This window comes from Anabrus simplex, chromosome 1 (assembly GCF_040414725.1).
Source record: "Anabrus simplex isolate iqAnaSimp1 chromosome 1, ASM4041472v1, whole genome shotgun sequence".
NCBI classification, from domain to species: Eukaryota; Metazoa; Arthropoda; class Insecta; order Orthoptera; family Tettigoniidae; genus Anabrus; species Anabrus simplex.
Window position 1 is genome coordinate 522,352,916 of NC_090265.1, and position 27,282 is coordinate 522,380,197.

The 27,282-nt window shown below is 37.5% G+C and overlaps 1 protein-coding gene across 1 annotated transcript in view; it reads left to right on the forward strand.

The window, feature by feature from the left end:
* The window catches only part of Vps36 (vacuolar protein sorting 36), a 120,374-nt gene that overhangs the window by 33,140 nt on the left and 59,952 nt on the right, over positions 1-27,282 (forward strand). Inside the window, exons 3-4 of the mRNA XM_067135443.2 lie at positions 2,217-2,374; positions 11,515-11,685. Coding sequence (XP_066991544.1) covers positions 2,217-2,374; positions 11,515-11,685 — 329 coding nt within the window. The remainder of the gene's footprint in view (positions 1-2,216; positions 2,375-11,514; positions 11,686-27,282) is intronic.

The following is a 27,282-nucleotide window of genomic DNA, read 5'->3' on the forward strand; positions in this document are numbered from 1 at the left end:
CCTACATCTCTCAGAAAAACTTTGGCAAACAAAAAATGTTCAAGAAAAAATGGACATGTTCTCCATACACCCACTATTCACAATGGGTGATTGAACATATGCTAATATCTACAGAGGGATTTTCTTGCCAACTACAATAATTATATAAAATATTGTCTAAAGTACTGTTGAATTGTTTAGAAGAACAAGTTGACTGTCAAACTGGAGAATACTAAGCAGGGATTAGAAAAGGAAGATCTTGTTCAGAACAAATCCTCAATCTTTAATTAATCATCAGGAATGGCTGCCGTAGAAACAAAAGTGTTTGTAGACTTAAACTAAGCATATGACTCAGTTGACAAAGATAGACTCTGGTAAAACTTCCGTATACTACCTGGTGGGCAAAAGTTAGGTTAGAGATCCAACATGTCGTGGCTCAGATGATGTCACATAACACTCAGCAGGCTTGTAAATGTCCAGATTGGTTAGGTCTGATTAGTGACTAAACCATTGGTCTGGATTGGTTAGGTCCAAGCTAGTGACACAACCACTGGTCTGGATTTGTTGGGTCTGGCTGGTGACAAAACCATTGGTTTGGAGCCATAAGCCTCTAGGTTAGTGCTACAAAGCGGCCCACAGGCCTCTAGTATCTCATGTGATGACACCATTGTTAAAAATTGTTTAGGTCTGGCTCTTGACAAAACCATTGTTCAGGATTGGTCAGGTCCAGCTCGTGACAAAACTATTGGGCTGGGAGCATGTAAAATGCTTACTTTTACTGAATGTGTTAACCCTGTACCTGCACACGATGCAAGCTCTATTGGAGGCTAAATTAAACTTGGCCGGTGAATAGGTACACAGCATAAGGTCGCATTCAGCTGATTTACACAGTCTTTGTTTTAAATCATATCTATAAATAAGAATATTTTTGGAGGGCAGGATGGTGGGTCCCTGGCAAATGTAAAGGAAGGATCTCTCCTTTCTATTACTTAAGATATGCTGCACATCATTTTTATATGCTTTTTCTCTTTTCAAAGTATGCTCTCCAGGTACGGAAGTGTCGCCTACACTCTTCATTGATAGGCTACAGCTTTTTTTCCCTTAAATTTTATGGAAAATGTGACTTCACTAATTACACAATTTGGCAAAGTCCTTGTCTTCCAACCAGTCTTTGTTAAAAGAGTGTACCATTTAACTTTCTTTTTCAATGGTTGTGTATGAGGTGCCTGCTTTGTAGATACAGCAGAACTTGAAGGAATACCTGGATCATTCATTTCGTTGTTATTGGTTAAGCAAGAAGACATTGTGACTAATAATATGTGATGCACTGTACAGCAAAATTACAGTAGTAGTGATAATAAAGAGCTGATGGCTTGAAATGCTTGAAAATTGTTTAAATTTATCACTAGTTGCCGAGAGCTAGCTACTTACTCAGTCCACAACATGGAACTACTGATTGCCAGAAGACGAGCCAGTGCAAATTGGAGGAGGGAGGGAGAGAGAGAGAGAGAGTGTGTGTGCGTGCGTGTGTGCATAGCATTCCTTCGTGCTACTCCCAGCCAACTATGAGTATAAGCATTGGCTGTAATATTCTCTATGGCTGAAGTGTATTTAAAGTTCAAATGTAACATAAGATGGGAGAAAATTTTGTCAGGCACCCTTTGCCTGGGAGGCAGGACAGTGCAACCAAAAACTGGACGGGTGGCAATGCTAACTTGTTCCCATTTACTTCCGTCCTTGGAGATAATATGATACTGACATTTCACACTGGCAGTAATTGGTAAATCTACTGATGTCTTTATCACTTAAACATCTTCATATATCAAATGGCCCTTTCATTGCAGTCCTGAAGTTTGTTTCCTGTTGTTTTCCATTTTCATTCTGAGATTCAGCCCTATAACCTTGGGTACAGGAGATGAATGCCTAAAAAGTTGTGCCACTCTGTCAGCCGTAGGTGATTTTTATTGTGCTGTTGTGCAAAGATTATATTATAAAAACTTTAATAACCCTGTAATGTGCAAGTGTGTTCCTTGAGAATTAATGAACTTTGCAAAAGTTTTATTCAAGCAGCTATTTGAAACCAAACTTTTAGAGCACCAGGTATGCTGGGGAAAATAAATAATGGAAACCAAATATATAACTTCAAACCAACTATGCAATTCTGTTGATTCATTCATAGGAGAGTGAGCTGTCCTCCTTTGGTTAATTCATAATCACAACTCATGTAATGTTTGCAGGTAAGATACCTGGTCCAGTTGGAAAGAGTATCCATCAGTACATCAAGTTATCTTTCAAAGAGGGAATGGAACATGACTTCTTTGCCTTATTAAATGATGCAGTTCAAAAGAAGAGGTGGCAGAATATAGCACCTATTGTTCAACCATCACATTCCAAGGTAAATTAAACTCTTAAGCCGCGTATACACTTAAGCATTCGCCCCGAATGAGCATATGTTGCAGATACGGGAGCGCACAAGCATGACCCGCATGCCAATCTGTTGAGCAAGTTCCCACTGTGTTCGGACCTCGTGTGGACCGAGAACACCTCCTGTGTTTAGGTGTAGTGTAGTCTTTTGCCTGACCTGAGTCTACAGTGGTGAATCGAATCGAAAATTGATCGTCGCCAGTTATTGTTATATGTATTTATTGCATTCCCTGTCCTACTCGTTGGCTGAATGGTCAGCGTACTGGCCTTCGGTTCAGAGGGTCCCGGGTTCGATTCCCAGCCGGGTCATTGTTTTGTGCTGTCCCCAACATCCCTGCAACTCACACACCACACACAACACTATCCTCCACCACAATAACATGCAGTTACCAACACATGGCACATGCCGCCCACCCTCATTGGAGGGTCTGCCTTACAAGGGCTGCTCTCGGCTAGAAATAGCCACACAAAATTATTATTATATTATTGCATTCCTTAAAAACAGAAAGGAGAAAGCTGTGGTGGCAAAGAAAACTGTATGAAGAGAGATGCAATACTCAATTGTTAAAAATGATCGGACATGAAACAGATGACAATTTTTAAAATTTTACGAGAATGTCATCCGAGGATTTTGAATGGATATTGCATAGTATCAGGGCTACGATTGAGAGAGAGGACACACCGTTTAGGAAAGCTATATCTGCCGAGGAACGCTTAGCTGTGACACTGCGATTTCTGGCTACAGGAAGCATAGCGGAAGTAGTCGGCTCATACTGTTCGGGCTACCCCACTCGTCATCAACCGTCCACACTGAGCACGAACAGAGCAAGTGCTCACTTTGAGGTACCGACAACATTCGGATCGGGCTGAGGCATGCGGATCCATTCGGTTCGCCCTGTACTCATCTGACAAAACTGGGCAAACGCATGCTCATTCGGGGCGAATGCAAGTGTATACACGGCTTTATTTCTGCCGGTACTTTGTTACAACACACCACCATTGATTGTTGGGCTTTTTCGATTTTGGCAATTCAGAAAGGAATAGCATCCCTGGGTGTTATGAAGAGACTTTTAATTTTTATGAACTTACTTCATTGGTTAAAGTTGGCATTTTCCAAGATAATTTCCGATTGGTCAGATGATTATGTATTGTTGAAAATTGTTACGCATGTAAGAGTCATGGTCATCATCAAGTTATGTGATATCGCGTAAGCAAGACATATCAAATTCAATGAAGTATTGAAGGCACCAAGTTCCTTTGCTTCAAAATCAGTCAAAAACATTGGCACCCAACATGGGGCCCTCAATAACCTGAGATGTTCAATACACGCAAGATCATGAAATGTGAAATACAGAAGTGAAAACAGTGCATCGCCATTCAGGTTAAGCAGCAGACTAAAAAAGCAACACGCCTCGAATTCGTGTAATCATTCACGGATATTGCATTCTCATTCATAATGAAAATCAGACTGCTGAGGCCAACACCTTCAACATACTGTAGCATAAATCAGTTATCAGGCAAGTACGATTTGAGGTTAAGTACATACAAAGAAGACTAGATTTCAAAGTTGACTTTACATTCTTCTCACCGCTCAGTGCAAGAATCTGTGGATGATGGTGATGATGCATGTTGTTTAAAGGGGCCTAACATCTAAGGTCATCGGCCCCCGGAATCTCTGTGAGACTCTTTAACATATATGCCATCCTTGCTATACATACTCTTCGATCCTAGCCTCCTTCCCTTAGCAGTATTTTTGTAATATAAACATGCACTGATCAGGGTAATAATAATAATAATAATAAGAAGAAGAAGAAGAAAATTAATTGAAGTCCATTGATCCTACTGTTGTCATAAATGTAAACAATCCAGTTTCCTTTGTCATATAACCTCAATTCGTTATAACAATTCCTTTGAATTTATACTTAAACTTCACGCAAACCCTTCGAACTTTTACAACATAACCTCAATTTCAATGTGTCACAACTAACGAAATTGAAGCAATTGCATTGTCGAGTAAAAGGTATGTTAACAAGAATAATGAAGTCAATTACAGCTGACATGTCAGAATCAAAGGCAAAGGTTAGAATTAAAAAATGTGAAGAGCTATGGAATTCTTTTTGAAGAAGTACAAATTAAAATAGAGGAAACAGAGATCACTGATGAAACAGCTGCACAACAGTTTCAAGAGGAATGTGAGGCAGAGTGAGAGCTATTTGAATCTATTTATTTCAGTGCAGTTACACTGTTGCAAACAGATGAAGCAGAGGATGTTCAAAATAATTTGCTAGCTCAAATGAACACTGCCATAAACAACTCCATTCAGGAAGAGGAAGTTCCACAAAATCATAACAGAAGAATACAGACTTTACCATAAATTAAATTATCTGAATTCAACAGCAAATTCATGAAATGGTTGCTTTTTGAAAACAGTTTTGAGTCAACCATTCATAATGATACTCACATAACAAGTATTAAAAAATATCAGTATCTAATCAGTCTTCTACAGGACGAGGGACCCAGAATCACTCAGGGTTTTACCATTTCGAAAGAAAACTACACAAGTGCCTGGAACTTGCTTATAGATATATGTGATAATCAAATTATGATAACTCAGACACATCTAAATGAACTTTTCAAGTTTCCTACAGTTTTTAAAGAGAACAAATCTGAATCACTCGGGCAATTATAATTTCATATTCAATCTCACATGGCTTCAGTAAAAGCAATGAAGCAACCAGTACAATATTGAGATACATTGGTTATTCATCTAGCAAAGAAGCAGTTGGATTTCATTGAGCAAAGAGACTGCCAGGAAAGGGTGAAAGGCAACACTCCAGAGAAGAAGCCAACATTGGACAATTTCTTGAAATGTTTAACTGAACCTTCCCAATCATATGAGCTGCTACGTCACAACAAAACCAACGTACTGAACATGAAGGCAAATCTGAAGGACAAAAAACCTAGCAAGAAAGTTATGACAACTACTCAGGCAAACTGTAATCTGTGTGGTGGAAGTCTTCCCATTTTTAAATATAAAGAATTAAGTGATCAGTTGAAGACAGGAGGAAACTGCTCTGAGAAAAAGGACAGTGTCATAACTGTTTGAAGCCAGGACATATTACAAAAAGTTGTAGAGGATCAAAATGCAAGAAATGTGGACTTCTACACAACACACTTTTACATGCTGAGCAAGATGACAAACAAAAACAAAATGTTAAAGAAAACCAATCCTTTGTGTCGAATCTCAGCATTCACCTGTTTCTCTCAATATGAGCTTGGCGAAAGAAATAACATCACAAATACTTTTATCAATGGCATTACTTGACAAGAAAGGTGCTTATGGAGGAAGAACGACATGCCAAGCCTTATTGGATCCAGGATCTCAGTTGAATCTAATAAAAGAAGCTCTGTATAAGAAGCTTAGTTTACCAAACGTCAAGAGAAACACACAAATCATTGGAGTAGATTGTGCCAGAGTGGAAACAAAAAGGATTACAAGAGTACACCTCGCTTCAAGGAATGACGGACTTGAGGTGGAAGCAGAATTTCTGGTTTTGCCAACTATAAAGGTAAATCCTCATCCACCCTGAAGATCGGAACATTACAGCAGATTTTGTGGAAAGAGGAATCTTAAGCTCCTGTGAGGATTTATCAGTTGAATACAGAACAGTATCAGGACCTAACCATGCCATGAGATATCTAAATGAATTGGCTATTTTTCATGAAAATGAATTTCCAACAGCACCAAAGGCTATTCACGGTGATTTTTATATAGATGACTGCTTAAGTGGAGGAGACATTCTAGAAGACGTGATTTTTATATAGATGACTGCTTAAGTGGAGGAGACATTCTAGAAGACGTGATCGGGCTACGCTGGCAAATACAGTATATTCTCAAGAGCGGTGGAATGCATTTTAGGATATGGAGGTACAACAGTAAACGGATCTTGCAGGATTTGGAGAGTAAAAGTGACAAAGGGAATTCACTGGTTTTGGGCAAAGGTGAAGCTGGTAAGACTGTTCGACTCCTTTACGACTCGGCACAAGATTGCCTTCAGTTTCGAGTTGATCTGGCAAAGCAATCGCCAAGATCCAAAAGAGAAGTCGCCTCCAAAATCACACAGATTTTTGATCCACTAGGACTCGTGGGTCCAGTACTGATCAAATGGAAGTTGTTGATGCAACACTTATGGGTGGATGGATTCAAATGGGATCAGCCATTGTTCCCAGAGCACCTTCAGATTAGGAACAAGCCCTATATGTCATTAGAAAGACTGAACAACATTATAATCATGAGAAAAATCCTGGAAATCGCTCTGCCTCTTTTGATTTGTTTGGATTTAGTGGTGCTTCAGAGAAGGCTTTAGGAGCCTGCATTTATGCTGTTTGTCAAATGCAAAGTGGTCTCTGCATTACCAATTTACTTTGTGTGAAGACAAAAGTAGCTCCTTTAAGAACCATTTCATTGCCAAGACTTGAATTGGAGGCAGCCCTTCTTCTTTCACAACTTGTCAGAAAAACAGTGAGCACTTTGAAAGAAAAAATAGGTCAGATCAGATTATGGAGTGACAGTACAATTGTTTTGGGATGTATCAACACTGAACCACAGCTGCTGAAGACATTTGTAGCAAACAGGATTGCAAAGATTCAAGAAGCCACTGAAGCAGCCACCTGGAAGCATGTTTCTTTGACTGAAAATACACCTGATCTTCTCTCAAGAGGAATTACTTCAGCAGAACTCGAAGACAAAACATTTTGATGGAGCAGGCCTTCTTGGCTTCGCATGCAACGTCAACAACCAGAGCATTCAGAGGAATTTGAAACAGAACTACCATAGCTGAAGGTCACAGCAGTTATGTTGACAGCAACATTAACCAGCATTCTACTGAATACATTTTCATCATTTCCGAAGTTATGCCATGTAGTAGCAAATTGTCAAAGATTCATTTATAACTGCAAACTCAAACCGCCAGAAAGGAAAAAAAAGTTCACTAAAAATACAAGAAACTTGTAAAGCAGAGAAACAGGTAGTCAGATGGACACAATTAGAAGCATTCCCTCAAGTACTACATTGCTTAATTAATAATCAAGACCTCCCAAAGTCACTCAGTTCATTTCTGGATAGTGACAGATTGATTTAGGTTGGAGGAAGGCTTCGTTTTCCAGAGCTAACATCAGAACAGAGAGATCCTGTGCTTCCACCAGTAAATCATCACATCGCCAGAATTATGGAAAATGAACATCATTGTCTGAAGCATTGTCTCCCTGAGCAACTGCTACATGCAACTCGACAACGGTATTGGCCTATCAGCAGCAGAAGAGAAGCGAAAAAGATTGTCAAGAGGTGTTTGAAGTGCTGTTGTTACCATCCTACAGATCCAGAGGTACGCATTGCAGATTTACCAAAATAAAGGGTCAGGTTAGTTGTTCGTTCGACCCTTTGTTTCCACAGGAGTGGACTATGCAAGTCCAATATCTGTAAGAGAAAGCCACAGAAGAGGCCGCATTCATACTTACAAGAGTTACGTAACTACATTTACATGCTTTCAGTATCAAGGCAGTGGATTTGGAGTTAGTGTCGGAGCTATCAACCGAAGCTATCTGCACTGCAATGCTATATGGTGAGAAGAGGTTTGTGCAAGCAGCTTTTCCCTGATAATGGGAAGAATTTCATTGGAGCAGCCAACGCACTACAAGGTATTCAATCCTTTTTGGAAAAGGCGTCAACGAGCGTTACCTCCTCACTCGCTCAGCAGCAGATAGAATGGAATTTCATTCCTCCCCGGTCACTCCACTTTGGGGTGTTGTGGGAAGCAGCTGTAAAAATTATGCAAAGACATTTACTAACTGAAACACAGGGACACATGCTAACATATTAAGGCTCTACTAAATTCACGCCCCCTTACTCCCCTGCCAAATGATTTAGAAATCCTAAACCTGCACATTTTCTTCTAAGTGACTCAATCGTGCAACCTGTGCAAAGGGATGTTTCAAGAGAACCTGATAACCACTCGTCACATTGGCAGCATTTGCAGAAAATTCTGCAGCGGTTGTGGAAGAGATGGCATCGAAATTACTTGCAGGAATTGCAAAATTGCGTCGAGTGGCACGATACCAACCGACGTACTGATGTTGATTCTTTGGTGAGGGTTGTCACCGTTCAAACGGCTAGTGGAACTTTCACCTGAAGCATCAAGAAGATTTATGTCTTCCCGTTGAAAAAGATGACAAGGAGAACTGAATTAAATATTTCCTGTGATACCTCAGACTTTGTGATATTTGTCATTTCAGTATTTTTTTCTTTTAATCATAAAAATATCTATGCACAGAGTTTTGTATTAATGCATGTGAAAAGAATATTTAAGTATTTTTACAATAGGTATAAGATTACAATAGTTAGTTGAAAGAACTCCTTTCAAGGTGGAAAGCAAAATGATATGAAGATAGAAGATAATTTTTATAAATTTATTTTGTTAATTAAAGTTGGCAGTTTCTGAGACAGTTTCCAGTTGGTCGGATGATTATGTATTGTTGCAAATTGTTACGATGTGACAGTTATGTTCGTCATCAAGTTATGTGATATCGCATAAACAAGACATATCAAATTCAGTAAAATATTGAAGGTACCCAGTTCTTTTACTTCAGAATCAATCCAAAACACTGGGAATTACCGTACCACTCACCAACAGGAAACAGTCATGGGACTCGAGCTAAGATTTGCACCTCCCAATTTTACCGGGCTCCTCCCTTTCATATCCTACTTCCTTTGGTCATCTGTCCTAGTGTTTTTTGACCCTAATGATATTAGATTTGCAAGGCCTAGGGACTCTTTCATTTAATGTTTTCATGTCCGTGCTATACCTTGAAGGGTTGGAACTCTTCCTCTCTTGGCTATGATTAGTGTTAGGGGCAGATGATCTTATTGTTTTTCCCTTTGAAACAGCAATTAATACTACTAATCACCTCCAAATTTCTTTTTTTTTTTTTTTTTTACATTAGCTGTTTGGCATAATAATGAGCGTCATTAGCTGCTGTCCTCATAGGCCTGGGTTTGATTCCCAGTACTGCCAGAGATATAAGATCAACAGGATTGCTGGTATGTGATTAGAAATGGTACATGCTGCTCACAGCCATTGGAGATGTGACTGGAAAGAGCTGCACCACATCAAGGAATACTAGTTTACTTACATTAGCTAAAACCCAGTTATACTCTCTCTTACAACAATTACCACCACTTACGCAACACTTCACTGTTCATATAAAATTAACTGAAAAATCCATAATTTGGACGCTAGGGTTCACCAAAATGGATCTCTCAAATTTAGATAGAGCGCAATAGTTTTCTCTTCTCACTCAGGATGTGTAAATGAAGCTGTGTACTGGTACATCAGCTATGGGCCTTTCCTAATCCACTGAAAATTATTAAGTAGTTGGGAACTGTATTTAGGTTCTTCAATAACTTTTCCACTCTAATTTAAAAATATACTATATTCTGATATTATCATAATCTATGCATGAGCACTTCGGCACTCAATGCATACAAAATATAATTGCTCAGTATACATTATTAACAAATGCGGGAATATTCTCCCTATATACAACAAAATAGTCCTGTAATAAAAGCATTTGGGGAATACAGTGAGAAATGAACTACCGTTTGTATCAAGACCAGCAAAATGAAAATACATAAATGGTTCTCTTCACTTGTTTTGAGGATGAACTCAGGTTTCAGAATATCACCATTGACACATGGTACCCTGAATTGAATTCACTTAATAATATACCCTTTTATATTTGCAGCTATGCAAATGCACCTGTGTAGGCTCATGACTGAGGATGTACCCCAAACTCTCTCATTTTTGCAATGTTAAACGTTTTGAAAACATTCAAAATATTTCTAACGATGAGATTCGGATCACTTCTCTACCTACTGTCCCCACTTTGGGAACACAGAACTTCACTAATCAGTGTTCAGGTGATATTTCTTTCACTTGAGCAAACTCATGCTCCTTATCCATGCCTTGGAACCGTGCCATAGATTATCGAGCACTTTTACCCTTGACCACGTAGTTATTGCTATTCATAGACAACATATTATCTACGTATATATGCCTGCTGTAGAAGGTTCTGAAAAAATATGCATGATCTCCTACAACAAGATACTGATAGCACAAGGCTCCCATGTGTCAACAATAGAATGATGACTATATTCATTGACTAGTGACTCTTAATCAATAATGGAACACTGAACTCTATCCAATTGTGTACAGGTAGTGAAACTGCCTCTTACCCGGGGGTTCGATTCCCGACCAGGTCAGGAATTTTTACCTGTGTCTGAGGGCTGATTCGAGGTTCACTTAGCCTACGTGATTACAATTGAGGATCTATCTGATGATGAGGTATCGACCCTGGTTTAGAAAGCCCAGAATAATAGTCGAGATTGTTGGGCCGACCACACAGCATCTTGTAATCTTGGAGGCCTTCATGCTGTTCAGCGATCACTTTTTAGGCCATGGCCCTTTGGGGCTGTTGCGCAGTGGAGTTTAGTTTTTGGAACTGCGTCCAACCCCACCTTCCCCCTTCAACTTACCTTGTTGTATCCTGCTTGGATTGTGGCTGTCCAATCCAGAGAGAGAAATTTACTGTGCTTAATCTCCAATGTAGTTGTCCAATGAAGCCACATCTTGTAATAGAACTTTTGGGTCCATAGGTACCATACTGACATCATTCTTCTGGTTGAGTTGTTGATGCAGATGTGATTCATTAAGTTTCTAATTTTATCAACTGCTCTGCAAATAGTTCTGAATTCCTCAGTACTCTACAAAATAAATTATGTACAGGATCCAATATGTACACCTTTCAGCTTCCATACTTTAACATATAACCAAATGAATACATAAACAAACATAAATATAATGTGATATAATGCCTTGTAATAAATAGAGTGCAGGGATGTGATAAAAGTACAATCATAACCTATCTCTTGGCAAAAATCATTAGTGTGGTAGGGCACTGTGCTTTGCCTCATGTAATTCCCTGCAAGTTAATAACACTTATGTTGAAACAAACCTTCTGCAAATCTTTAAAAAGTGTATACTTTTGTTTCCTTAGGCACCTAACATTAAAACACGTACTGGCATAGTTGGCATTGAGCGTAGTATTCAGGAAAAGCAGAAAGCCACTGATGAAAGCATTACTGCTGCATTTCAAGATCTTAGCAAGCTGATGGTGATGGCTAAAGACATGGTCAGCCTATCCAAGAACATCTCGCAAAAGATTCGAGTAAGTCAGTATATTTTCCTGTACATGTTATTATGACTTTGACAGTAAGGGAGTTTTTAGATTGCTTACAGTATTTTGTAAATGACTGATTCCAGAGAATTGTCAACCCAAGAAGGAAAAAAGTAAAGTTTAAACTAAAACTCAACAATTGGTTTTTATGATAGATAAAACATTAAATTTTATAAATTTTATGATGTGTGTTCATTTATTGATGTCTTTCAATTTTTAATTGTGTGGTGCAGTCTAAATTCATTTGATATTTCTCAATGTTTTAGGAATTACTGTTTATTATGATGAAAAGGTATCAAAATAATTATGGTAAACGTTAATTCTAATGCTCTTTCTCTTCATAGTAAAGTACTTATTTAGATTATTAACAGTTTATGTAAGGTATAATAAGGCAACAAATTTATTGCTGCAGACCGTGTAACACGCAACGAAAAAGATACAAAAGTTTCTGTAGACGAAAAGTGCGTGGCTCAGTTTAAATAAAATTTGGTATGCAAAGCCAATACTGTACACTCTTTCAAACTGCTATATAATTCGTTTAAAATTTCAACTGGATTCATACAAACCTGACAGTAAAATACGTCGCGTGTTTACGATGTTCTCGCGAGCGCACGTCCGGGGAGTTCCCCTCTCATGGAGCCATACGTACAGGAATGCTGGAGACGAAATTGAGTGGTACCAGTGGCAAAGTGATGATGAAAATCACGTGTCCCGAATTCAAGAATCTATCACAGTTCAAGAGTGTTTTGATAAACTAGTAAAATCGTGTCCCTTGTTTATGAAACACACATTTATTAAAAGAATGCAAAGCAAAATGTTCGAAGTGCCGAAAAAACAAACGACTGAAAATTCAATGGTTTTGCAAGTGGATTTCATGGAGAATTTCACTATTCTTCCACAAGATGAAATTCAGAGTTGTTATTGGCATTACCGACAAATTACGATATTTACTCCTGTTGCGTGGTTTGCGGGAGGAAATCATGCTTCATATGCGATTATGCCTGACCATATGGGGCATGACAAATATGCCATGCACTCATTTTTAAGCAGAGTATTAACAGACATCAAGGAAAAACGACCAGAAATCACAAGTGTGTTCATCTTCTCGGATGGGGCGGCGAGCCAGTTCAAGCAAAGGTTCATGTTCGCAAACTTAACGTTTTTTAAGGAAACTTTCGGAATGAATGTAACTTGGAATTTTTTTGCGTCTGGTCACGGGAAAGGTGCTGTTGACGGTGTTTGAGAAATACTAAAACATAATTTGGCTGTTGCTCTACGTGCAAAAGGAGACCTTATAAACGTGCACAATGTCGTGGAAGTAGCGAAAAGAAATTCAGCAAACACACATGTTATATTTGTTCCTTCTGAAGATGTTGAAAGGAGTAAACCCCTTCTGAAAAGCTGCTTCGCCAATGTCTGTGCAGTACCAGGAATACATGATTTTCACTATGTGGAGTCATTAAAGAACTACATAGTTCAGGCAAGAAAATATTATTCAGGAACAACTACCACAAACTCTCTACATCCAGACTACAAGATCAAAGCAGATGACAAAATTCCACCCCGTGATACGACTTTTGAAGTGAGAGACTTCGTCCTTGGAAAATGCAGCGAAAAGAAACATTCCAAGTATTATGTTTGTACCATAGCTGAAAGTGATGATGTTTATTTTGTAACCAATTTTCGCAAGTGCAACGACGAAGCTAAACTGTTTTGTGAACCACCGACGAAAGACGAGTGCTTTTTAAATAAAAGTGAAATCGAAAGAAAATTACTGGTGCCTCGTTTTATCGTGGGAAATTGTATTTTGATGAGTCTATACCAGAAGCAGAATGAACATAAATTGTTTTTTCATTTTATATTTTGCTCTGATCAAGCTTTCATTCAAACTGTAGGCTACGTACTGGTAAGTGTTGAATGTCCAGTTATTTTTTAATATTTTAGTTCATTTTACATTCACTGTTATTAGTGTTAAATAAATGCGTGACAATTCATAAAAACACTTAACTTAGGCCACATGTCGGTACCAGTACCTGTAGTTATATATTTATTATTATTATTATTATTATTATTATTATTATTATTATTATTATTATTATTATTATTATTATTATTATTATTGGGTGGAAGGAAGCTTGTAGTTTTATGTAACCGATAATCACACTATCATAAGCGACGGAACCTCATATTTTATGTGAAATCCAAACCACCAGACGTGACTTTCATGTCGAAAATCACAGATTCATTAATCAGGACTCGAACCCAGTCCGTCTTAATGGTTGCAAGCAGTTATACCGCTGCGCCATCTCGCCCCTTATTTTTTATTACTTGCTGCGATATTAAATATACATTTTATCATTCAGTGATCGTATTTGATGCGGAGTTAAGATTTATTAGCCCCTCATACCATGTTGCCATAGCGCAGATTACAAAGTTTACACATGGAGTAATTTTAATACCACCTATTCAGTACAATTTATTCCACTATTGTGTGGTCAAATACACATAGAAATTACCAGAATTTTAAAGGTACATGTTTCGCTCACTATTTATTAAGCATCATCAGCCTCGTTCAATCTTAAAACACACACTACCGAGCGAGTTGGCCATGCGCGTAGAGGCGCACGGCTGTGAGCTTGCATCCGGGAGATAGTAGGTTCGAATCCCACTATCGGCAGCCCTGAAGATGGTTTTCCGTGGTTTCCCATTTTCACACCAGGCAAATGCTGGGGCTGTACCTTAATTAAGGCCACGGCCGCTTCCTTCCAACTACTAGGCCTTTCGTATCCCATCGTCGCCATAAGACCTATCTGTGTCGGTGCGACGTAAGCCCCTAGCAAAAAAAAAAAAAAAAACACACTGGCCTGAAGAATCCTAACAATTTACATAAAACATATTGATGGACACTTACAGGTGTTGATACTGTGGTTGCATAATGATTACAGAACGAAAAATATTGAATAAAATAGATACATATACTAAAATAACTTTGAAAGATTAAAACGTTCATCTAAAAGTAATTGTGTCACATTGTATTTAAACCATGTCTGACACTGAAATGGATCTTTTTGATAAAAAGCTTGAACAATATATATATCACGCCGGGGGAACAGATGATCAAAACCAAGGCTTCACAGGATAAGAATAACACAGTTAAAAGATACAGTATTTGATGAAGTTGAAGTCTAATATTTAAAATTAGGTTGAAAATACATAGTACCGAGCTCAATAGCTGCAGTCGCTTAATTGCGGCCGGTATCCAGTATTCGGGAGATAGTAGGTTCGAACCCCACTGTCGGCAGCCCTGAAAATGGTTTTCCGTGGTTTCCCATTTTCACACCAGGCAAATGCTGGGGCTGTACCTTAATTAAGGCCACGGCCGCTTCCTTCCCACTCCTAGCCCTTCCCTGTCCCATCGTCGCCGTAAGACCTATCTGTTCACAATTAAGTATTTATTTATTTTCCACCTAGTCGATACAATGATTGCTTAAGGCAATTTTTAATGGTCAAAAGTGGTACATGTTTCGTATATTATCAACATCTTCAGCCACATAACACTGTTTAGATGAAAAATATATAAAATTGACAAAGTAATGCTTTAGAGGAAGTGTCCTTAAAATTAACATAAGATTGACAAGATTAAAACAAACAAATAACTCAAGAGAAAATATATAAATTATTTCTACAATAGAAAGCAGTCGTCAAGGAAACACTTGTACAATATTCCATAGAGAAATTGTCCTAATAAATATTCTTTTCTTAATAATTCATGAAAAAAGATCAATTTATAAATTAAAAATTATACAATTTATAAGTAATTATCGAAATGAAGAAATCCTGATATCACAGTGCGGCTCTTATTATTAATGTAGATGAAAATATAACTAATTCCTAGTTGTCAAATCTTATTAAGCCTGCTTTCCTTTGGAACAGTAACTCCTGTTATTCTTTCACAGTTTTGCGCCGGGTGTAATATTGATGATGCGTTCTTCCTCGCTCTTGCACCTAAGGAGGTGGAGGCGCGGGGGATATAGGTGTGTCAAGAACTTCCTTGCTGTCACCTATAGCTTCAACTGAGGAGGAATAAGTTGTAGGGCTATCTGTAGGTGGAGAAATTCCAATTCTTTTTTCTTGATCCTCCGCGCCTCCACCTCCTCAGGTGCAAGAGCGAGGAAGAACGCATCATCAATATTACACCCGGCGCAAAACTGTGAAAGAATGACAGGAGTTACTGTTCCAAAGGAAAGCAGGCTTAATAAGATTTGACAACTAGGAATTAGTTATATTTTCATCTACATTAATAATAAGAGCCGCACTGTGATATCAGGATTTCTTCATTTCGATAATTACTTATAAATTGTATAATTTTTAATTTATAAATTGATCTTTTTTCATGAATTATTAAGAAAAGAATATTTATTAGGACAATTTCTCTATGGAATATTGTACAAGTGTTTCCTTGACGACTGCTTTCTATTGTAGAAATAATTTATATATTTTCTCTTGAGTTATTTGTTTGTTTTAATCTTGTCAATCTTATGTTAATTTTAAGGACACTTCCTCTAAAGCATTACTTTGTCAATTTTATATATTTTTCATCTAAACAGTGTTATGTGGCTGAAGATGTTGATAATATACGAAACATGTACCACTTTTGACCATTAAAAATTGCCTTAAGCAATCATTGTATCGACTAGGTGGAAAATAAATAAATACTTAATTGTGAATCTATTGAAGTGCGATACGGACCATGAAGCTGATTTTATGTAGACCCATCTGTGTCGGTGCGACGTAAAGCAACTAGCAAAAAAAAAAAATACATAGTCAAATTGGAGGCGGTATAGATTAAGACATCTTGGAATGTTGAATAAAAATCATAGTACCGAGCTCAATAGCTGCAGTCGCTTAAGTGTGGCCAGTATCCAGTAATCAGGAGATAGTGGGTTCGAGCCCCACTGTCAGCAGCCCTGAAGATGGTTTTCCATGGTTTCCCATTTTCACATGAGGCAAATGCCGGGGCTGTACCTTAATTAAGGCCACGGCCGCTTCCTTCCACTTCCTAGACCTTTCCTATCCCATCGTCACCATAAAACATATCTGTGTCGGTGCAACGTTAAGCAAAATAGAAAAAAAAAATCATAAGTCGAGAAGTGCTAAAAACCATTGAAGAATTTGTCAAAAACGCTGCTAAAATTATCCAAATAAAAGAGGGTAGGTCAAATGACAATTTCATGTAACCAGAAAATGCCTCATGTAGACGTGGATGTCCATAGTAAACAATGTTGTTATTTCATTCTCAAGATGTAACGTATGTCCTAATGTATCTGCAGTGTTAGTCTGTTCAAACAGACAAATTCTTCAATGTTTTTTAGCGCTTCTCGACATACTATGATTTTTATCCAACATTCCAAGATGTCTTAATCTATACCGCCTCCAATTCGACTATGTATTTTCATCCTAATTTTAAATATTAGACTTCAACTTCATCAAATACTGTATCTTTTAACTGTGTTATTCTTATCCTGTGAAGCCTTGGTTTTGATCATCTGTTCCCCAGACATGATATATATATTGTTCAAGCTTTTTATCAAAAAGATCCACTTCAGTGTCAGACATGGATTATTTTTAAAATACAATGTGACACAATTACTTTTAGACAAACTTTTTAATCTTTCAAAGTGATTTTAGTGTATGTATCTATTTTATTCAATATTTTCTGTGCTGTAATCATTATGCAACCATAGTATCAACACCTGTAAGTGTTCATCAATACGTTTTATGTAAATTGTTAAGATTCCTCAGACCAGTGTGTGTTTTAAGATTGAACGAGGCTGATGATGCCCAATAAATAGTGGGCGAAACATGTACCTTTAAAATTCGGGTAATTTCTGTGTGTATTTGACCACACAGTAGTGAAATAAATTGTATAGAATAGGTGGTATTAAAATTACTCCTTGTGTAAACTTTGTGATTAGCTATTTTCAATATGGAATAATGATGAAAATAGTGGTTTATAATAGCGCAGATTCTCGCGTGTAATCCCGCAACGCTGTCAAGTAAACATGTGACGGTCACTCTTAAATATATTACGCAGACATTATGCAACTTACACATTTGTTTTTTTTTCAGAAAATGTACATTTATCCTTCTTGTAAATAATATATTAACATTACCAGAGGTGCCAACTATTACGGATTGTCCGTAATAATTACGGATTTCACCTCACGATTACGGAATTACGGTCAAAGGGGAAATTATTACGGAAAAGCAGACATCACGAAAAAATAATTTTGAACGGTAAAAATAAAAGGAAAAATTTTCAATACTTTCGAGTCTTTCTCCTAAATCGTCCTCGTTTCAATGCTTGTGAGTTGGCAACGATACTTATTCGATCGTGACTTCCTTTGCTACCCACAAGCACTGTAAAATTCATTGTGAATGAAGGAGCTCAGGCGCTGCCCTTCTCCACTATAAATCCTTCAGTAATGTCGTATTTGCTGTGTTAAGTGTACCTGGAAAGAAGTAAGGCCTACATTAAGCACATTAGCACTGGAATCGCTTATGGTTCAGAGGACGAAAATGCCATCACAGTGGGAAGGATGCTTCAAGAAAAACTACACTGAAAAGCAGCTGCTGCGTGTGAAACAAGCTACAATTCATGTTTTATCACAGAACTGACAGGTTGTGTGCAAATGTTATTGTGTAATATGGTATACTTTCGAATAGATTGCTAGAAGGAAGGGCAAAGGGGGTGTCATTATTGACAAGGAAGGAGCATGCTTTGGACTTGACTCGAAATTCTTCTCGGGGGCGGAGGGCGATTACTGATAATCCACTTCAAAGGTTGGCACCTCTGCATTACTAATAAAAGTTACCACAATTCGCAGAATTTAGAAAAAACGTAAAGGTATGCGAAGTTAAAAGTCCGTCCCATGTAAACGCCGATTGCTACGTTTAAACCTTTATAAAATCGCATACATCAGGTTTATAACAATGAAATTTGTGGGGATTATTAAGTATCATCTAGACGTTATTAGGCATAAATCTCATTTTGTTTAGGTGGTTTCATATATATATGTTAAAAAGAAATGTACAAATGTACAAATGTACACGGGGGACACCTGCTATTGGCCAGATTGAGCTTTACCTTCTTTTCTTTTTTCTTTTTTTCAAACCTCTGAATGTTGTCCAAGAGAAATGAGAAAAATAAAACCTTACATTTACTGCTATATTGTAGGCATTCAGATAGTACATAATAGATGCATTTTGCTCATTTGATCAGGGACATTTAGCAGTGGAGTTACTTCCCCTGTTGATACTTGTCGAGCTAAAAGTGTAGAGGTTATACAGAGTTCTCCTCCATATGATCATGTTCTATTTATGGATCATCAGACAGCACTAATCTATTGTTCACTTTTTCAAGCTGTTCAAGGTGGCAACTCGTGGGTGACATGTATTCTCAGGCTTTTCGTAAAGGTCAAATTTTGTCCATCTTGACTTATCATCAGGGAAGTTGGTTCTTTTTGCACTTTATGCCTTTCTGTCTTCCCTGTAATTCCTCAAAGATCAGTGATGTAATAAATGCAAAAGTAGTTCTGACATCCTAGTAGTTACATGACTGGTGTCTTTGGAAGTAATGAGTGTCTGGTGACTTTTCGCTGCATAGTGTTTGCCAGTATTGGTACTGGTCAAGTTGTACTAATTTCCTCCCTCTCCCTGGCCTTTTCCCAGTTACCTGCAGCAGCACTTTGTATAGATTAAGCCAAGTTTTATGGCTGGGTGTCCTTCTTGACACCTAGCCTATGTGGATGGATGTATTCACTAATACATATTTCTGTGATGGTTAGTAGTGTACTGTTGTGTGATGTGTTATATGTGAAAAAAGGCATATATTAAGACTAACACAAACACCCAGTCCCTGAGTCATAGAAATTAACCAGGCATGGTTGAAATCCCAGTCAGGCTGGGAATTGAACCTGGGACCCTCTGAAGTGAAGGCCACTATGCTAACCATTCAGCCAAGGAGCTGGGCATTGTACTAATTTCCTTTTCTTCCAGATATGGCAAATCTTAATCTATTTCACTTTCTAGTATCCTTCCATCATGATCAAAAGCTCTTTTTAGTTCCATATTCTTGATGGCTCTCCTCAGTTCTTATCAACTGAATTGCAAAGTTAAATGTTTTGCCTCCTTTCTCCTTGTTTTTCACAGTCATAGCTATATAAGAGGCCTGCTATTCGGAGCAAGAGGCTTGGTCACCCTCATTGGAGGACGGATGATTTATTTCTTTAATAAATCTCGCGCCCTCCCTAGTCAGACATCGAACTTCCTACAAAACTTGAAAGTTCCATTCTGCGAGTTAGAAAAAATAGTAATACAGATACTGAGGGACTCTGCAAATCATTCACTTCCATCTGTACTTGAGAACATGATTGACATTTCTCCCCCACTAACCCTGGGAAAATAGAAGATAACAGCTTCAACGATTAAATTTTCATTTCTTGATATTTTTAAACTCCATTGAATTGAAACTGTATTCCGGATCCAAATGGTCACCCTCATTGGAGGACGGATGATTTACTTCTTTAATAAATCTCTCTCTCCCACTTTGACCTTCAGGATTTCCTTCACCAGTCTGACCCCCTTTCTGTTTTTGCTTCACACACTGAGCATACTACCATAAATACATTGATAATCCCTGCACCCTAATTTTAAGACCACTTCTTTTTGTAATTATATAGCTTCAATAAATATTAATATAGTAGAGGACTATTATAGCAAGAATTCATAACACCAAAAAAAAAAATAGTGGATTTACATCAATTTTTCGTAAAAGTTAGAAAAGATACAAGAAAGAAATATTAGGCTACAATCAGTATGAAATGGCAGTCAGTTAGTTCAAAACTTACATTTTCATGGATGATTTCCATATTGCAGCTTACTCTTTAGTTATCTTCTAATTCCAATAATATGCGAACGCACACGTTCAATTTCATTCTTAAAAATTGTAATGAGTACCACTCCACAGAGGCTTCTCTAACACACATTTCATTTCTCTTACTCAAACATAATCAGCATGCTGTCTGAACTACAAGTTGGAAGTCTCTACCAGGAATAATCTACTGAGAAAACTGGTCTATCACAGCGGGGCAGTCAACCTAGAACCATCCAAACTTCTGCAATGGTGTTATGTTACTCCATTGCAGAGTCCTGCTGTCCTGTCTGGTATAATTCAACACATGCCAGTCAGGTGAATGTGGCTCTGAACGATACATGCAGAATTATTACAGGTTGCTTGAAATCCACTCCAGTTGAATGGCTTTATCACCTTGCAGAAATATCTGTGAATAAGGAATGACAAAGTGGAGCAGCAAAGAACCCACCCCCTGCATAGGCAAGAACCACACCTGCAATGACTGAAATCAATGATGCATGCTGATGTATCTTGATGAGAATTATCACATTCATATTTCATTTCATTACCTACTGTTAAAATTAAGTCATTGAAGATACTTAGATCCACTGCTGAAAAAGCCAGGTTGCAACTACGGAGGTTAAGACCTACCTCCCTCCTTCCTGGCTGGAAACGAGTTTCTGAATCTTTACCCCCTGGTCATGATAAGAATTGGCTTACTAGGAAGTACCTGAATAGGCTGAGATCAGGTGTAGGCAGATCAAGGATTAATTTGGCAAGATGGGGCTACATTGAAGAAAATGGTATTTGGTGTGATTGTGGAGAAGACGAGTCTGTTTTATATATGCTTCAGTCCAGCTTCCTGCACAGAAGTTGACCGGAAAATCCACTGGAAGTGGCCAAATTTTGATAAAAAATTATAAATTATGTTAAATGTATGTTTTTGATACGAGAATATATACTTAAGCATGCATGTATAGCGAAAACGTATTTCAGGCCCCCGTAATGATAACCTTTTCACTATAAATTTACATGGCAACAGCCTTTCTGAAATCTAACCAGATGCAAGACTATATAACCTAACCTCCGAAATCAGTGATGCACGCTGCTGTATCTTGATGAGAGGCATCAGTTTCATATTTAATTTCATTACCTAGTCTTAAAATTAATCTGTTGTTTACTTTAGCCCTTATTTCTAACAAGTTAACTGCTATCAGCTCCATTATATACTCGTTTATTGTCAAAACACATTCTCCGCTTTTGTTTTGTACTTGAATATTTGTTTACACCAGTTGGAGCCATGACTAGATGGAAATTACTAATCTACTTTAAGAGCGCATTCGAACAAGAGAACTTACTAGTGCATAGAGCAAGAATTCTATAGACAAGACAGTCGATTGTATTCAGTATAAATGCTGCAGTGTATAAATAATATCGATGATGGAAAAAAAATGTGTGCTTAATCACTCGTAAAACGGATGATTTGGTGAAAGGATTCTCATTGTAACCGAAGTAGCCTATATTACAAAGTTTAATATGAGAATTTTTGAGTGTCATTAAAAAAAAACCTGTCATTACCTCGGGGTTCTCACTACATTCTGTACTCGATATAGCAGGCTACTAGTTCTTATTGAAAACCGTAATTACTACAGTACATAATTATATCTGATCTGCATTATCAATTTGCGAATTAAATAGAATTCCTCTTATTACACCTAATAAATTTTATTGTGGTTCCATATTGGCATTTACAATCACAATCATATACAGTAATTCACCTTATTCATCTGTCTCCCTGGTCAATATTATAAGTTACAATTAAGAATTGAAACCCTTGTTAAAAATTGTTCATGTGGGACGTTTCAGTTTCTTGTACCATCTTCAGCTCCAGATCGTTTATACATAATAATAATAATAATAATAATAATAATAATAATAATATTATTACTGTATTATTATTATTATTCTTGAGTCGAAAACATACAATTTTACAGTTAACGTACAAGTAATTTTGAAGTACACAAAACATAACATGAGATCATATTACACATGCCCAGTATTTTGCAATGTCCAATGTACTCTGAGTGGCTTGTAGGAGATCATCCTCTGTACAAGATGTCTGGCACAGAGGGCACTGAAGCATGTGGCTTGTGGTTTGTTTTTGTCCACGTTCACATCTTGTATCACTTGTGCTGAACCCCCATTTCTTTGAGTTATCCCTGGATCTTCCCACTCCTGATCATAGCCTGTTCAGGGACTTCCCCACCAGCCAGCTTTCATTATGTCCAGGTGGTAATTACTTAGCAGCTGCCATCCACCCATGAAGGTGAGGGGTCCTCTTCTTCCACAGCTCCAGCCTTGCCTCCTGTGTTGGGCCGATGACCTTCAATGTTCGGCCCCTTTAAACAACAAGCATCAAGCAGCCTTCTGTGGTGAGACAGTAAGCACCTCAGATGTCCTCAGGAAACTCTTCCAGGATCTCAGCCATTGCTGAGGAGGGTTATGTCCATGCAGCGGGTGGGCGCTGTTCTGTTCCACTTTAAGCCTCTCCCTCTTGGCAGCTACTTCTCTACGTACACGGGGTGGGGCTATTTCAGCCAGGTAATGGAACTTATCTGTCAGAGTAGGCTTTAAGCAACCTGTAATCAATTTACAGGTTTCATTGAGAGCCGTATCTACCTGTCTGGCATGAGATGAACTGTGCCAGACTGTGGAAGCATATTCAGCAGCAGAACTACACAGTGCCATTGCTGAAGTTTGGATTTTCTGAGGATGAGAACCCCATTGTGACCCTGCCAATTTGCGAATAAGATTGTTTCGTGTTGAGATTTTCATCTTATTACTCTTACAATGGGTTTTGTCATAAAGAGGTCTATCCAGGGTCATTCCCAGGTATTTTGGAGTGTGACAGTGTTGGATACCTGACCCTTCTAGATGTAACTCACGATGAGCTTCCCTATTCCTTAAGTGGAAGGCACATACTTGTGTCTTAAAAGGATTGGGTCTAAGTTGGTTCTGACTGTTATTACCTTGACAGATTACTAAGGGCAATTGTCAGATTTCTCTCCATGGATTCAAAGATTGAGCTTTGTGCACTAAGGGCTAGATCATCTGCATATTTATGCATTAAAAAGGTTACACAATTATGCACATGAATTCGATATATGATAAAATTCATGTCCAATTTTTTGATATGTTAAAACATCCATAATCACTCTTATATAGATCAGGATTTCAATTCAGTATTTTAAACATGTTACAGGAACGCATCTTGCTCGGTATTTATGAAAATATTTATATACATATAGATCAGAGATATAAGCCAAATTTAAACCTTAATGAAATTTCAGAAAAAGTTAATATATTATTTGATGAATTATTAAACATTAACAATAAACAGTATAGCATGCCTGCCAACCCTTCCGATTTACCCGGAAAGTTTCCGTTTTTTAACTCGTCTTCCGATTTTCCGATTTATTTTTACTTCCTATTTTTGAGCAATATAACCTCCAGTACGGTCAATACTCTTCCCCTAGGATAAATTGTGTGCTTGTGTAATTTACGCAACCTCATTTTCAAGCGTACTTATTTGATGCTTTATTTGGCAAGTGTATCGTCCGTCGCCTTTGTGTTTCCCAGTCACTACAGCATCGTGTGTGTTTTCGGGACGGCAATCATCCTACCTACGTGCTAACGACTCCGTTAAATCGGGACGAAAGATTGAGTTTCTTATTGTGTGGTTTGCACGCTGTTAACATAGTTTTTTCGCGTAGTTTCTTTGCTGTTGTAGGCCACGTGTGTGTTTTTTAATTTTTTGCGGTTCTGTGCTTTTCCCCATTGAAGTCACGTGTTAATAATGTATGGGACATATTGATGTTTTGTATGTGGTAGTTTCTCATATTTGAGTAGGTACATTTGTGTCAATTCTTAGTTCATAATTTTAACGAGTTGAATGTATTTCAGAGAGATGTGTCGGTTACAGTTTCTGGTATTTTCTCTTCACTTTGTGGACACAGAACATAACACACGTTATCTCCATACGTTCAGAGATACTTATAAAATTTAATTTTTAATTTTCATGTTACAAATAAAGAAAACTATTATACATTTTGTTCCGTGCTTGTTACATTTTCTTGTAACCATTTTTTTCTTAGTATAAGATTTTAAAATTAATGGTCAATTCACCTTGTAACTGTAGATATGGATGCATTTTATGTTGTCCTTTTATCATCAAGACCGTGGTACAATATACGCGATGAAATCCAAGAATTAAAAAATCTTCCTATTTCTGATTTCTGAAAGTTGGCAGATATGGTATAGCAATATTCCATCTATAACTCATAATACAGCTGTTTCCTTTCCCTTTGCAGCCCCTCCACTCCTTTGGCTCCAATCCTCTGCATCATCGCTGGTATTTCCACAGCTATGAACTGGCTTCTCTCAGTTCAGTGTCAGCTCGGCTGGCAGGTAGTGCATGCCAATTTGAGGCCAGTGGGGAGAGAGTATAATATAACTGTATTCTGCTCTTCTTGTTGCTTTTCTTCTTTCCTTTTTCTAATAGTTTTTCTTTTGAAAATATTTTTTTACATATAGATCAGAGAAATAATCCAAATTTAAGCCTTAACCCTTTCACACTCAGCCTATATGCAGGGGGTTGCTCGAAGAAGCTCTAACTAATTTCTGTGATTTTCCAACCAAATTACAATAAATCAACATGTAAACAGTTTAACACATATTAAAATAAAATAAATCATACTAATACAGGAAACCATGAGCATTTCAGAAAGGAACATACCTTGGATGTATTATTGGTAAAGCAAAAAAAAGTTAAACTTTGGAAATAAATTTTAAAAAGAAATTATGGTTTTCAATGACAGAAAAATCAGACATTATTGTGTCTTCTTTACTCTTAGACCTGAAAGAAAGAACATTTCATTCTGAATAATTTGATATCAGTATGATGTGTGTGCTTTAATTCACTCATGAAGCATGGCACAAAGTTATTTTCACTGTACACGTAACTGTCATCGATGTTAGGTCCTCGCGATCTGATGCACGGTGAGCAGTTGTGACTGTGTCACTTCCCACATAACCAGAGTCACTTTCGGCAAAATAAGGTCATTATTACTGTCTAAATCATCTGAAAATTCAAGGATATCAGCCTCATTCGGCCTTGAATATGGCCTAGCCATTATGATAAAAAGATAACACAACCACGTGCAACAGTGGAGTAATGAGAAAGAATAAAATTATAGTTCGCGAAGTACAGCGAACACACGATATACTAAAGAAACGAAATAAACTCTAAACTAAACTGATAGCAAGATCAAATTGTTGTATTCATAAGCCAACCGAAACAGATCCACACAATAACAACTTTGAATAACCACAACATAAACATTCACGGTCAACAGATTTCATTTGTTGAATATAAAAATATTATGGAAGGCTGGTGGATATATCTGTAGAGTAAAACGCACATTCAACGCTTTAAGTTACTGTCACGATCAACTGTTACCATTTAACAGCCACCTAAATGACCAAAATCCCTAAATAGGACAGAGCCGATATATCGGTTATGAGATTTTTCGCCATAACCTTTCGCGCCGATAGATCGGCGCGCTGAATGCGAAAGGATTAATGAAATTTCAGAAAAATGTAACATACTATTCAATGAATTATTAAACATTAACAATAATCAGTATAGCACTATTCCATTTATAGAACATAATACACCTGTTTCCTTTCCCCTTCCAGCCCCTCACACTCCACATTTGCCTCCCCTCCTCTGCATCATCACTAGGACTTCTGCAGTGATGAACCAACTTGTCAGCTCGGCTGGCAGGCAGCGCATAGAAATTTGAGCCAGTGAGGAGTGAGTAAATAACTGCTTTCTACACTTCTTGTTGCTTTTTTAAATTTCCTATTTTTGATAGTTTTTCTTTCCTAGACTTAAAATAACATCTTTTGCCATCTCCATTTTATCTTTATGCAATGTTTCAGTATCAAGATAAAGCTTTTCTAGAAAAGATATTTAACAGTCTCCCATTTTTAAGATGCATCTATTTTTCTTATAAGGTTCCCCATATGACTCTCAAGAAGTTTTATACAGCGAAAACATGTTGATAGTGTTTATTACATTGAACAGACTTTTTATATAAAACTGGGACATGAATTATATCATATATTGAATTCAAGCATAGAATTGTTGTACTTTTTTAAAATATGTATGTGATCCATAGCTGAAGATGGTCCAATGGACCAAAACATGTCTTACATAAACAATTGTTAACAAGTGTTTCAATTTTTATTTGTAACATAGTATTATAGTATAGACCAGATGGACAAATAAATAATAAGAATTGTAGAATTTCTCTGGTGCAAAACCGATTACAACTTTGTGGAAAATAAGAATATTTTCTTCATAATTGCCTGGGAGACATTGTGCAGTGCTAGTTTTCCTATGAAAACTGATGTTATTTAGTTCAAAAACAGGTGTGAGCCATTCACGGCTAGCCTTACGACCTGTAATTTTTCACTCAGTTGCTTGTGTAGCTTCCAACACACACATTTCACTTGTGGGTCACATATTTGCATATCCTGTTTTTGATTTCTAGAAACTTTGCTTTTTGTCCACGAAATGCATGGTGGTTACAGTTTGGCTGTTCCAGACC